Source organism: Chondrus crispus, genomic scaffold, assembly GCF_000350225.1.
Source record: "Chondrus crispus Stackhouse genomic scaffold, scaffold_41, whole genome shotgun sequence".
In the NCBI taxonomy this organism is placed as follows: Eukaryota; Rhodophyta; class Florideophyceae; order Gigartinales; family Gigartinaceae; genus Chondrus; species Chondrus crispus.
This window is the reverse complement of record NW_005179300.1, coordinates 97,596-110,541: the sequence shown is the minus strand read 5'-3', so window position 1 is coordinate 110,541 and position 12,946 is coordinate 97,596. Positions and strand designations below refer to the sequence as shown.

General features: G+C 48.6%; 9 protein-coding genes; 2 read left to right on the top strand and 7 right to left on the bottom strand.

Annotated features, from left to right (window-relative positions):
- Window positions 1-33: 33 nt before the first annotated feature.
- CHC_T00006434001 (hypothetical protein) lies at window positions 34-561 on the bottom strand. Its single transcript, XM_005718475.1, has one exon. It carries the CDS (start codon window positions 559-561, stop codon window positions 34-36), a length of 528 nt encoding a protein of 175 aa, XP_005718532.1.
- Window positions 562-572: 11 nt separating this feature from the next.
- On the bottom strand, window positions 573-943 carry CHC_T00006433001 (hypothetical protein). Its single transcript, XM_005718474.1, has 2 exons — window positions 917-943; window positions 573-821 (listed from the first exon to the last, which is right to left on the bottom strand). The coding sequence occupies exons 1-2, from the start codon at window positions 941-943 to the stop codon at window positions 573-575; spliced, it is 276 nt and encodes a 91-aa protein (XP_005718531.1).
- A 2-nt stretch (window positions 944-945) lies between these two features.
- Window positions 946-1,629, bottom strand: CHC_T00006432001 (hypothetical protein). The gene is made up of 3 exons (XM_005718473.1): window positions 1,493-1,629; window positions 1,061-1,234; window positions 946-961 (listed from the first exon to the last, which is right to left on the bottom strand). The coding sequence occupies exons 1-3, from the start codon at window positions 1,627-1,629 to the stop codon at window positions 946-948; spliced, it is 327 nt and encodes a 108-aa protein (XP_005718530.1).
- A 72-nt stretch (window positions 1,630-1,701) lies between these two features.
- On the top strand, window positions 1,702-2,977 carry CHC_T00006431001 (hypothetical protein). XM_005718472.1 is given in 2 exon segments: window positions 1,702-1,941; window positions 1,942-2,977. 1 exon segment carries the CDS (start codon window positions 1,702-1,704, stop codon window positions 1,939-1,941), a length of 240 nt encoding a protein of 79 aa, XP_005718529.1. The 3' UTR covers window positions 1,942-2,977.
- Window position 2,978: 1 nt separating this feature from the next.
- CHC_T00008994001 (Serine/threonine protein kinase Endoplasmic reticulum membrane) lies at window positions 2,979-4,562 on the bottom strand. Its single transcript, XM_005718471.1, has one exon. It carries the CDS (start codon window positions 4,560-4,562, stop codon window positions 2,979-2,981), a length of 1,584 nt encoding a protein of 527 aa, XP_005718528.1.
- Window positions 4,563-5,292: 730 nt separating this feature from the next.
- On the bottom strand, window positions 5,293-6,796 carry CHC_T00006430001 (hypothetical protein). XM_005718470.1 is given in 2 exon segments: window positions 5,293-5,725; window positions 5,726-6,796. 1 exon segment carries the CDS (start codon window positions 6,794-6,796, stop codon window positions 5,726-5,728), a length of 1,071 nt encoding a protein of 356 aa, XP_005718527.1. The 3' UTR covers window positions 5,293-5,725.
- Window positions 6,797-7,727: 931 nt separating this feature from the next.
- Window positions 7,728-8,146, bottom strand: CHC_T00006429001 (hypothetical protein). XM_005718469.1 is given in 2 exon segments: window positions 7,728-7,906; window positions 7,907-8,146. 1 exon segment carries the CDS (start codon window positions 8,144-8,146, stop codon window positions 7,907-7,909), a length of 240 nt encoding a protein of 79 aa, XP_005718526.1. The 3' UTR covers window positions 7,728-7,906.
- Window positions 8,147-10,655: 2,509 nt separating this feature from the next.
- CHC_T00006428001 (hypothetical protein) lies at window positions 10,656-11,670 on the top strand. Its single transcript, XM_005718468.1, has 3 exons — window positions 10,656-10,763; window positions 10,949-11,191; window positions 11,293-11,670. Exons 1-3 carry the CDS (start codon window positions 10,656-10,658, stop codon window positions 11,668-11,670), a joined length of 729 nt encoding a protein of 242 aa, XP_005718525.1.
- A 170-nt stretch (window positions 11,671-11,840) lies between these two features.
- CHC_T00008431001 (Translation initiation factor eIF3, subunit I) lies at window positions 11,841-12,824 on the bottom strand. Its single transcript, XM_005718467.1, has one exon. It carries the CDS (start codon window positions 12,822-12,824, stop codon window positions 11,841-11,843), a length of 984 nt encoding a protein of 327 aa, XP_005718524.1.
- Window positions 12,825-12,946: the final 122 nt, after the last annotated feature.

The following is a 12,946-nucleotide window of genomic DNA, read 5'->3' as shown; positions in this document are numbered from 1 at the left end:
CTGTGTTCCGGTCAGTGGACGTCACACATGTTATCATAGTGACGTGATCAGACTTCCGAATAATGCCCTCTCCGAACCCGCTGCTTCGCTCGATGGATTTGTAACATTAACCTTTGGGGGCGTCGCCTCTGCAATCGCTCCGTGTTCCGACACACTCTGTTGAAAACCGATGAGAACAATCCAAGCTAGGGAAAGATAAAACAGTAGCACAGGATACAGCGCCAGCAACTTTCGACCTTCCGGGAATCTCGCATCAGCCAGGAAACTCGAGGAGGCTTTGCAGCATAGATACAAAGGAGTGAGAGTTAGAAATCGAATACATGAGAAGAGAAGTGTACCATATCTCAACGTGCTCGATACGACAACTATACACTTACCCCACAAGGACCATAACAGGGCCACAGCAACTGATATAAATCGAAATACAACCGCAAAGTCATTCTTGACGAATGAATTAATGATCCAACAAGCTCCCGCACTCAGCAATACAGGAAAGATACAGTAACCCAGCAAGCATACACTTTGAAAAAAGGACCTGTTCCGCGTCGCAATGAAAACCATTAAGTTTGCCGTTAGAACCTTTCCAGGGTACGCCAAAAGTATGTACCACGAGGACGTTCAATACAAACGTACAGTTTTCCGCCGAGGAGTTGGCCGTTGATAGTGATGACAGCAGCACCCACCCAAACGATGATAAATATTACGGAAAAGACGACGGAGGCGTCATCGTGAGCTTTCAGACTAAGCATGACAGCGAGAGACATGCATATAAAGAATGGACCCCACAAGTCCCAATCCCGAAGCTCCGCACGCATATCGCTCTGCAATAAAGATACATGGAAAGAAAAGGTCAGAAAGACAATTGTCGTGCAGACGACACTAATTTGGCATAGATCGAAAAAGAGCATTGACATACCGAGCTAATCGCTGGGACCATCACCATGACTAGTCGCCGACCAACCTGAGTGCAACAATAGACGAAAAGATATGCTCGCAAATGTCAGGATTAGTGCTGCGCGAAATGCGGTGTGTGTTCGCTTCAAGTAATGAGAAAACGCACAAGTCTGAGGTCGCGAAAAACAGTTTCTGACACTGGTTCATCAATGGTGTTCTCACCAAATTGCTGCCCAAGGTCTGCCATGACGACTTAGTCTGCTGGAGGTGGTAGATAGGAAGATATGCCACGACAGCTGAGAAACAAAAAGGTCGGTTGACGGAATGCAGGCGTTGAGTCCTCACCGCACGAATTTCAGGGCGTCATCGGTTGCAATGGAAAGTTTAGGCATGTTTGACGATGAATGGGCCTTACAGAGGAGTCGATCAGCAATTCACAGTCCGAACCGAATGGCTCTGACTTAGCGCTGCAGTGCATCCTCTTTCAAGCTTTCAAAAGTGCACTGCATACAGTCCGCCCTATACAGAAGGCAGAGAAACTGGACGGCAGCCAAAGCTAAAGAGAGCCACTGCCCTTCCAGTGCACTATAGTGGCCACGCACTGTAGCGGTTGAAGGGAGCGGCCTCGTTCCCAGGCACTACTGTACAGTTGGTACAGCTGTATGGCTGTGTACACGTGGCAGGGTGGCATGAAATCGTTGCTGTCGCAGCGATTTCTCTGGGGATTGACTGCATGTTGGAGATGCAAACTGGCCATTGACCACGTCGTAAATGGCGTAGAATCCGATACTGTATGGGAAACTGGATATGCGCACTGTGGTACCATACGCTGCTGTACATATCCAACTGCAACACAGTTGCAGAATTCTACCTGTAACATCAAGTAGACATCTTCCACATCAAACAGTTTCAGACGCCTCGGGGCTCTTCCACCTCATCACCGACAACACCAAGAGCTTCGTCCGTGCAACCATTAAGTCTTGCAACTCTCAATTCTCACCGGTAGCACAAGTACTCGTCCAGCAAAACGACACCCCCACATCGTGAAGCATCAAGTGTTCAACGGCTTTGATTTCGAGTGGTGGGGCAGTTGAAGAGATTAACTTTGTTTCCGAGTGTGGAGCTTTGAGCGCTCCAAGACTGCGGTGCGCACACGTCAAACGTTGAAGGAAGAAGGAAATTGCTTTGGCGTTGTTGCAAGTGTATTTCTTTGTTGGTCTCAAGCTCTTATTTAATTGAATCCAACAATGAACAATTCCGCATTTGTGTCTCCTGTCGGAATCGGTCAGAGAGGTAGTTTTTGTCTACCCAGAGCCACCTGTTTACCGACGCGTCCCGCAATGCCAATCCCGGTCCCACAACCAACCTGGCGAATGAATGTTATGTCGCAGACTGTTTTCAAAGATGCGTTGTTAGCGCGTGTGACGCCATTGGACTTTGGACGCACAGTTGTCGACGACAAAAAGCAACAAGAAGATATTGAAAATCTCATTCGTCAAGTGGAAGCAACCAACCCATCCGCAAGTCCAGGGACGGACCCCAATCTAAGTGGTGTTTGGGACATGATTTACACCACGTCAACTAGTATTCTTGGCGTTAAGTCCCCTTCGTTTCTGCGTGCAAAGAGAATTGTCCAGGAATTGAATGGCGTGGAACTCACTGCCCGGAACGCAGAGTTCTTCAAATTTGGGCCGTTAACCGTGGAGAACGCTGTGGAAGCAAAACTCACTCCGACGGCACCAAATAGATTCGATGTTAATTTCACTCGCTTTGTTATTGCGCGTTTCATCAAAGTCAACGTCGAAAAGAATAACCGCTTCAGGGGGTGGCTGGAGGTCTCCTATTTAGATGAAGACCTCAGAATCTCACGGGGGAACGAAGGCAACGTCTTTGTGCTTGTGAAGAGAGACGATTAACTTTCGCGCATATACCTACACTTCTCTAGTATCAAAAATTATGTAGATATCAAATTGTATAGAAAGCCCTTTCCGCAGCTACTTACTCATCTTTACGGGGAAGGTCGGTGTTGAAGTATGTTGCCCTACGGCATTGGTTGCCGTAAAGAGAATTTCCTATGTCTAAACCTACCGCTTGCCCTGGCCTCGAGCTGGAACCGCCATAGACCTAATCCGACAATGGTCCAGCCATGAACCAAACACCTCGGTATCTTTTGCAACACCGCGCAGCCATGGGTGATCTATCAGCTCATTCGTATCAGAGCGACGATTCGGGTCCGTAAAGGTACAATGCTTGACAAAATCTTTTGCATCGTCAGATACAGATATACCACTTTGTCGCAGCCCGCTCCACATGTTCGTTGTCATTGTCTCCTCAATATAATCAAAGTAGCTTTGAGGCTTGTTGAAAGGATACCGACCAAGTAGGCATTCGACCAGTGATACGCCAAGAGCCCATATGTCTGATGCGTACGTGTATTTTGAACCTTGCAAGCGCTCCGGAGACATATACGCCACTGTGCCAACAAACGTTTCTACTCGTGAAACCCCGGGATTCAGGTCTCGAGCCAGGCCGAAGTCGCTCAATTTTGCGCAACACAACCTCCTCGACAGTAGAATATTTGCAGTTTTGAAGTCCCTATGAAGCACATGGTGCCTGTGCAAAAACCGCAACCCTCGCAGGCAATCCAAGGCAATCATTTGCACCACTCTCTCTGGGATAGGACCCACTCTGTGAACAAATGTCGACAAGCATCCATGGTCCATAAATTCCAGAGCAATATGCACAGCCCCCGAACCATCGTAGAATGCACCATAAAAACGAACAAGATACCTGCTTACGTGCGTAGAAAGAGTTTCTAGTTCCTTCAGAAGCTGATTCCTCTTCTCCTTATCATACACATTCACTACCTTCATTGCCATTGTCCGCTTAGATGGCATATGCTCTGCAAGATACACCCGCCCTGCTGCCCCTGCCCCTATTGTTGGGCCCGCTCGAAACTCTTTTAAAGAGCGAACAATGACAAGATTGGCGGCAGATTGGGGAATATCACCCTCGTTATGAGGGTCAGAGTCTTCCCGAGTTGCAATTGGAGGTTTCCCCACCATGCCCTCCGATGTAATCTTGAATCCTCCTGTCGTAAATCCGCCATCCATTCCAAACACTCCAGTCTGAGACCAGTCGGAGGCGGGATCTGATGTTGACTTACCATCTCCTGGAGATAATAGAGGAGGTGGTCTCTTTCGAGACCTGCCACGTTTTAAATCTGGTGTTTGCTTCTCTTCTGTCTTGTGCAGACCCTTCTGTTCTGTATTCAGATTCAGTTGATCTTCGTTTGACGCTGACATTTGCACAGCACCCAGTATTAAATTCTCATGTAGGCCTGGGATGTCTACTGGAGACTGCTGGGTCTGCGAGAAATCCTTCCTAGTTGCTTCCTCAACCAAAAATGCATCATCTTCGCCATATGCAACTTCAAAATCGATTGCCTTCTTTGGCTGAGATCCTTGACACTGACTATTCTTTGCAACTGCATGCTGTTTAACAGCCTCAGGAGAGCGCAAATTAGACGGAGATATTGCCGTAGCCATGGAAAGATCCGACATTAGGATCTCGACGTCTACTCCGTCCGACGTTGATAGAATAGAAGAATTTGACTCCTTAACTTTGCTTTGCTCTTCACCGGCTTCTTTTACAGAATTCCCTCCCATACTCTGCCGACGACTCTCTGATCTGGCAATCTTTCTGGAAACTGATCTCTTGATGGAACTTCTTCTTGCCATCAGTGAGATTGAGTCGGAGCGTTTTAAAAGTGCTTCATGACGACTTTGAGATCTTGCCATAGCCCTTTGGTTGACACAAGCTGACACAGCCGAGAAGTTGCGATCGTCATCCCTGTACATGCCCCCTATGATGGGGAGCTGAGAACCTTGTTCGGGCTGGTTAGCTTTGGCAATACCGATATCGTCCATATCAACAGTAGGAGCTGGAACTTCTTTGTCTCCTGGTGTCTCATTTGCGAGGTCGACATGCTCATCTTCTGCGCCATCTGCAAAAAGAGTAGCAAGTTTGGGGATTCGGCTAGATGTCTTTCGCATCCCCACCTTTGCAACTGGTCTTGTGCTTTCAGGGACAACGGAGCTTTGCTCTTTCGCGTGTTCCTTACGGGTACTGAAGAGACCCATTCCGACGAACGGTGTACTTAAGAGCGGAAAACGGGAGAGCAACACAAAAAACAGGAAATGAAACGCCGACTCAATGCAATGAACTCAATGCAACGAAGAAGAGAGGGCGTCCTTGAACCGCACAGGGTTGCCTCGAATACCTTGGCGGAGATTGGGGTTAGCAAGAATATACTCTCACTTATTTCCGTTGCCGTAAAGTTTTACAACAAGTGTATATTCAACAGTGTCATGCGAGCGAAAACACTCGTCTCGGTTGAGAAGCATATCAAGTGAAGCCAATCGCTCATCTTCGTAATAAAGTAAAAAATTAGCGCAACTTCTTTCTCCGCCTCAGTCTATCTTGCTTCTGTATGAAGATGGAACTTCATGATTACGTGTCGTGCATATTGAAAAGACGAAGAAAGGAATGCCGTCACATCCGTTCAATAATCCGAACTCTCGTTTGGAAATCATGAGGCGTCTGGGAAAACAACCATTCCGCCAGCCTAGAGGGATATTCGAAGATATCATAAAATTACATGCTGAACTCTGTCGTTGGCAATATTATGAGACAGCTATTCCCCTGACTTCGCGGTAGCTGGGGCATGGCATAAACTCAGCGCAAGCAGAGTTCTGAACAATAGTATCGCTATCCGCAATATTCATGGTTCGAATTACTTATACTTGTGGTCATTTGTTACAAATGATGCTTAATCATTATCTCGCGGTTGGCGTAGAATAGCTGTGAGGGGACTTTCGGGCCGTTCAATTCTGGCAGGGGTGCTTCGGGATGATGAGATGCCTTCGACGTCCTCCGGCTCGGAATTTGCAGACCTTGCCTCAGACCCAGAGTCGCTGTCTCCACTTAAAGACCTCCGATTCTCATCCTTCGGGAATACATCCGCATTGCACAGGCAGCAGACCGCTCGTCCCTTTAGAAGCCAGGACCGCAAGCATTCCGAGTGGGTTGCATGATGGCATTCCAAACGGGTTACGGCTTGCAAGCAACCATCCTCCGGCTCAGAGTCGAGACATATACAACAAGACCATCCGCTCGCGACCATCTGACGCGCTTCTGTGTCTGAGACTTTGGCGTTATCAACCAGCGCAGAAATTCTTTCCCATGACCTTTCCAGGCGGGGTCTCGCAATACGAGTCGTCAACGTATATTCGTAGGGTGTATGCACTGTGCGGCGGAGCTCACTGTTTGTCCGTGTGGTGTCTTCTTGACCAGAACTGCTGCTGCTTCTCCTCCAAAGCCTACGAGCAAGCCTTGGCCAGAGTGTAGTCTCACAGTTAGGCCTGCAAATGCGGATAGCGCAAACGACAGCACAAAGGCCAAAGAAGCCAGCCATGATCTTCACGCCTTTCTTGGCTATTCTTGCATACCAGTGGGCGGTTACAGTTCCCTCGGAAAAGAAATGAACAGTATTGACTTTTTGGTCGACCCAACACTCATGTTTCGTTCCTTCTTTAAACTTTCCGTTTAACTCATCGCCATCTTCGCATCTGTAGTACTTCACACTACGATATACCCAACGTTTTTCTATCTGGGCCTCGGCATTGAAGGGTTGGTCCGACTCTTGCAAAGAAACGGTAACGTTGACTTTCACGAGGCATGTATCGTCGTCGCTGGACTGGCTTTCGAAAGGTGTGCTCGTTATCTCGCATTCACCTAAAACAAAGTCATTCACAGGTATCAACGAGACGATCACAGAAAGAATGAGAAGAGCTATCCATAATGCAGCCCAGCAGCTGGTCTTGGTGCTGAAATGTGGCATTCTGAGAAAGGGTATTCAGATGCAACTGCGGGGAAAAGTGATTTGCTGGTCTTGTTGACCTCTGATCATTTTCCGTGTTTAGCGAAAATGAGGCACTATTGAGCGCAGAGCGTGTGTGCGTACCGTGCTCCCTATCGACGCCGAGGAGGGTAATTCGCTTCCAATGCTGAAGCCCTGTTAATGCAATCCCCTTTGGACGGGGAAGAGCACTTGATGGCAAAGTGGCAAGGTGGAACGGAGCAGAAACTCTGATCAACTCAGGGGCCAGGAGCGAGCTGGAGAGGCGAGCTGTGCCACCCTATTCTGCACTAGCGAGGGCGTTTAAGGGCAGCGGAGAAGAACGGAAGTACAAAGCCACCACTTTACAAGGCCCGAAGATAAGCGGTGAGTAGTGTCCCTTTTGGTACGGTATGAAGGGCGCAACTGCGAGCTTGATTAGGCGTGTGAGAGGCAGTAAATATCTCATCTGACACACCCTCAGGGTGTGTCTTAACTTGCCCGGGTTTGCTTTGCTTGCCCGAGTTTGCCGGTCATTTATTAATTTATTAATGTAAGTACACGCCTTCCCCTTACGTTAGTAGTGGACAGGTGTCCCAGAGCGACGGTGCTGACTTACAGAGGCATACAGCGCCATAAATTGCCAGAACACAACGGGGAGGACACTGTGGGTTCTACAAATTCGCTCCGAGGACGCATCGACAGAGACGTGACATGCTGCAGCGTCAAACAACTTCGCCCGAGGGACGCGTCGACATGGACGCGAGACGCTGCAGCGTCGCTCGCTTCCGACCCAGAACGTGGCCATTGCGGGTGATCCCAGATCACCGGGATAAATAATTGATCTCACCCCCTACTTCTCTCCTTACTACTCCGCGGGATAGCGTATCTATCGCCGGCGCTGTTTGGTCAAAAAACGGATCTACAACCACTGCCCAGTATCGCCGTTCGCCTCCCCTCCTTTCTTCTCAATCTAATCACTCCTACGCAATGCACGGCAATAGAATCATCACTGCTACGACCGCACTAACCGCAACCGCAGCTCTATTCTCCCTCCTTTCATTTCACCAAGCTATTTCAAACTATCCTCGACCCCGAAAATTCACAAAGCCCTTAGATCTCCGACGGGGATGGACCTTTGTCAGAGCCAACAGAATTTTTAACGACAAAGAATTCAGTCGTACATACCGTATGGAGGGGGGATAATATTTGGTCAGAAACGCCCGCTGCAGACGAGGAAGCAATAGTGAGAGACTTTGCGTTGGTGGCCCCCGTCTTCCGAATGGTGGGAGTCGGAGAGATGCGCCAGAGGCGCGGAGAACGGCGCACGTGGCATTGAGGTGTGGAAGCCATTTTCAGGAAAGTAGTAGGCAGAGAGGTGCTTCGTAGAGTTGGGTTGCCTTTGCGAGATGGCAGGTGCATAGATTTTTGCAAAGGGGGAGTTGAGGATGTTTTCGGCAAGGGGCAAGCACTGCGTCCACCGGAGCACAGCGTCCAAATTCGAACGTTACAAACTTACAAAAGTAGCCAATATATGATTGACATTTGTCATTACACACTGACATAACTTGAGCTTGCAGTGTAGGGTCGTACTTAGTTTCAAATCATATATTAACGCCCAGTAGCCAATAGTAGTGCAAATCATGGCTCCGGGCAAGCAAACCCGGGCAAACTCGGGCAAGTTAAGACCCTCCCTCAGGGAGGGTCTGAAACCGATGAGCCCCTCATGTCCGAGGACATGATGAAACAGAAGATTCCTGCGAGCTGCTCATGGCAGGCAAACAACGGTCCCATTGGGGCAGGTCCCGTTTCCTTCAGCTTGTATGAAGCTTTCCGTAGTCCAATACGGTAAATTACGTCCAGTACCCTCGGTACACGTGTTCAATTCTGTAGATGCATCTGCCACTGGAGTTACAGAGGTAAAGTTTAACTCCACTGTTCCATACCGGGCAAGGCTTTTTCCGTGCCCCTCGCAACTCCCTGGGCCGGCAGCCCCCAGAAACCTTTTATGCAGCGGACCCCCGATAGCTGCATGCGGTCGGTAGACCCCTTTCGCACGCAGGTTGCGGCAGTACCATATGCATGTGCGGGGGGAAGATCAAGAATGACCATCCGTCGGATACATCATCTCAGAAATTTCATAGAAGGTTGGCTCTCTAGTAGAGCCAGCTAGCGTATGCTCACTATTGTGATTCAATCTGTACTGTATCTCTGAGATATTTTCGTGAATGCTTTTTCTGGTTCTTGACGTGCTGTACACTACACTGTACTGAACTGTTGTAATTACAGTATCAATGACACCGGACCACTCTGAGAGGGCCTCAACAATAGTCATTGAATAAAGCATACACAGAATGGGCCGCACAAAGTGCAGTGATTCGTCCACTGTAACTGCAGGGTAGCTGAGGGGCTGGTGAAAATGTAGTTAGCGAGGATTTGGGCATGGAGTTACTATCCTGTCTTGGTCCATTTCAATTCCGTGAGAAACACAAAGTCTGCCAGTAGAGTTGGAGTTGTGAGAATCCTGTGCCCCGTCTATAAAAGTGTTGTGCACGGGAGAGATGCACGATAGCGGATCAAGTTACTGTACGGTTTTGAGAAGCTCGGACATCCCGTACGGATTCTGGGTGAAGCGCGAAGGGTCTACGGGTGGTACTCTCGCTGTGACGAGGACAGGAGAAGGTCAGGGGGCGAATAGGAGATTCAGCACAAGTGTTGGGCTTGTCTGCCGCTGTCTTTTCTTCGCATGCTACCTTCGCTTACATGCATTTGGTCGCTCCTACTCGCTTCGTATATATCCATCGCTAGCTTAATCGGGCCGTGTCGATATCGGTTGCCTCTGCACGCCTGCAGACCCTTGTCACCTCCTCCTCGCGTTCGCCCTTGCGCGATGGGGTTCCGACCATTCGCCATGGTCGTGCTTGACCTATGCCGTGTCCACCTTCGCAGTTTTGCTGATGGCTGACCCTTCGCTCCATATTGACCTGCACATGTCCGCCCTTATTAGTCGTCGCATATCCGCGATGAGTACCGGCGGGATATCCATGGCCAAATTGGCACTGAAAAAGCCATTTTGCCTTGTGCATTCCACAACGGTAGAGGAGGCGCATGCATACTACACATCATATATGGTCCTCCATGAAATCACCAACGACTTTTTGGATGATGTACAGACTACGAGGCAGACTCTTGTGGCAGAAAACCCTGCTGTTGGGAGTGGACAACACTAGAGTTTTCGCTAATACACAACACGTTCTAGAACGGTGCTGCTCTAAATACCCGGTCTCATATTCTGGTGAACTCTATCGACACTGCTATTATACATGTTCATGTAACATGACAATAGAACTGTCCGATCTCGGAGAGCTGCCCACTTCTGCATACTGTACTGGTATAAAGGGCCAACAAAATGGGCAGAAGAGTGCTATCATTCAGGCTCTTAGAACGAGGAACTGACTGTGATTATAGGTACCTGATTGTGTTTACCATGTTCATGCTCATGAACAGTATGTTTCAAACGTGTTCAACCGATATCTCCACTTGCTCTACTCAGTACGATATGCTACTGAACAAGTTTGGAGGTCAGCGCGGGCGAACAAAGCAAGTCAGAAACACCGAAGCTTTCAATTCTAATCTTGCGATGCATAACCTTTGTACACATTGATGGCAAATTGAGATCCCACACTTCGTGCTGTTCAACATAACAACATCATCGCGTTCCACATTCCGCATACAACCACATGGAGCTCATTTCTGAACTGCCAGTAATGGAGCACTCAAAAGTAATAAGCTCTATGGATGACTATCTTCCCCTAGCATTTTTTCTCTGCTCGTTGCGTTCTCAGCTGCCCAGAGGCCTTTTATGTTCAGGGCCGCTTCTACCGGAGAAAAGTTCTCACTTCTGAGAGTTACAGTACCAAGGGTACTGGCAAATCTCCTTTCCAAAAAGGCAACTAATCTGCCAAATTTCGTTGTGGACCAATAGAAAGAAACAAAAAATTAGAATGGATGAACTGGGATCTAACTCGATACGGCTGAGATCACACCCGCATAAAGTAAAATTTATCCGGTAACGAATAATCTCAACACCTCCTTTCCGTACGTTTTTCGCTGAGACTACGGCTTCTTGTCATCATCGACTTGATCACAGAACAGTTTCACCTACATTTGAGCGTTTCAGGGTTGTGTGAAGGTTCTTCGTATTCCTTTTCGCCCACTACCGATCAGGTACTCACTGGTGGCCTTTGCACAATGACCTTGGCGTTCTTCCAGGGAGCGCCTCTCGGCAGAGTTGCGACCCATCGAGCGACTTTTCGCCGCAAAGACGCATTGAGCAGGAGAACGCCTCCAATCGCAACGCCTATCCAGATGAAAAAAAGGGATGGCTCATTGCCAGGGGTAAGTTCGTCACACATTAAAAGGCGCACTAGTTTGTTTGTTTATGTCTAACGAGAATTTTCTTGATGTATTTGCTTCGGCGGGTCGTAATTTGTTTGTAGAACCCAAATGCGAAGACCCACACAGTTACAGTACACGATCCTAAGAATGATCGAGTTTTAAAATATCAAGTTCCGGAGGATCGGTATGTTTGGCATGGCATGTCGGATCAGGACGCTGATATTCCTTCCTCATGTCTAAATGGGTGTTGTACCACTTGCGCGGTGAAAATAACTTCAGGGGAAGTCGACCAAAGTGAGGCATTGGGCTTGCTCAAGGAAATGCGCGACCAGGACTACGCGCTTCTTTGTGTAAGCTATCCGAAAAGTGATATTGAATGCGTTCTGCAAGACGAGGACGAGGTGTATGTCAAACAATTCGGTTCCTCATTTGAGTCGGGTGGAGTAGAATGGGGCGGGGTCGTCCCAGAGGACGACTGATATCGACGCTTGACTACAGGAGCGGCGGGATGCGTGCTCACGTACAGTGAGATACTCAAGAGGTGCAGCGGGCATCGCAATGTAAGAACGTCTGCATTGTTGACCTTTGGCCGTCAGAGGCGTAGGGTAGTAAGGTATTTACGGTACGTTAGAAACAATATGTAAACAGCTTAGACAAGCCCTTCTTGTCCTTTTGTGAAGTAATCCGGATCAAAATCATGTAATCTCACGAAGCCGTCCTCTCCTCCTGACACATACTGTTTGCCGTCAGGAGAGAAAGCTACCGTATTGATAGGCCCGAAATGACCCTTGACGCGTCCGAGCTCCTCTTCATAGACCAAATGGAAGATTTTTCCCTCGAACTTGCCTTGGCGATCACCGGTTGTAGTTACTTGGCTTGCCTCCTGGCCACCACCAAGTAAAATATGAGAAAATATGGGCGACACAGCTGCCGAGTTAACCGGATGATCTACGGTGTATGTACGAAGCAAACTAAAGTCGTGGAAACTCCATAACTTCGCCGTGTGATCCTTTGATGCTGTAATCACCATTGCGTAGTCTGCGCTGAACTGACAATCCTTGATATCGTTCTTGTGAGCTGTAACGCATTGGATTTCCTCCCCAGCTTCAACATCCCATTTTCGAATCGTTTTATCTTCTGACGCAGTCAAGAGGATTTCTGCCGAAGCGTGCCAGAGCACTCTGGTAATCGTACCTTCATGCCCTTCTAGAACCTTGACCGGCTCCTCAGTTTGCTCGTTGGAGCTCTTGTTATGGGCAAATATAAATACGTTGGATGCCTGTCCCATGAGTTTCGCAGTTGCAATTGCGATGTAGGCATCACCCGGGCTGAAGGCAACAGAGCGGACAGGTGACTTGAAGTGCCACTGATGGAGTTTTTCCCCGGTCTCCGCATTCCAAAGAATTGCAGAGTTGTCCGCAGAGCCGGTTATGACCCTAGTTGTGTCCCATGTCACAGAAATGTCGCGCACAGCACCATTGTGGCCTTTGTAAGTACCAATGCGTTCGCCGTTCGAGGAGCGCCAAACACTAGGTGACTTATCCATCGCTGTTGTGAACAAAAGATCTCCTTCTCTGTTGAACTTGGCTCGCGTTAACGGCCTTTCATGACCTTTGAGAAGGAGAGGGCGCATTGCGAAAAGTCCTTGCCGTTACAGATATATCCCGCACAGGATCGAGCGGGGCCCTAGTCTGATTTCGTTTCTCCGTCCGACTTCTTCAAAATCCGGATACAGTATAATACCGTCGACAATGT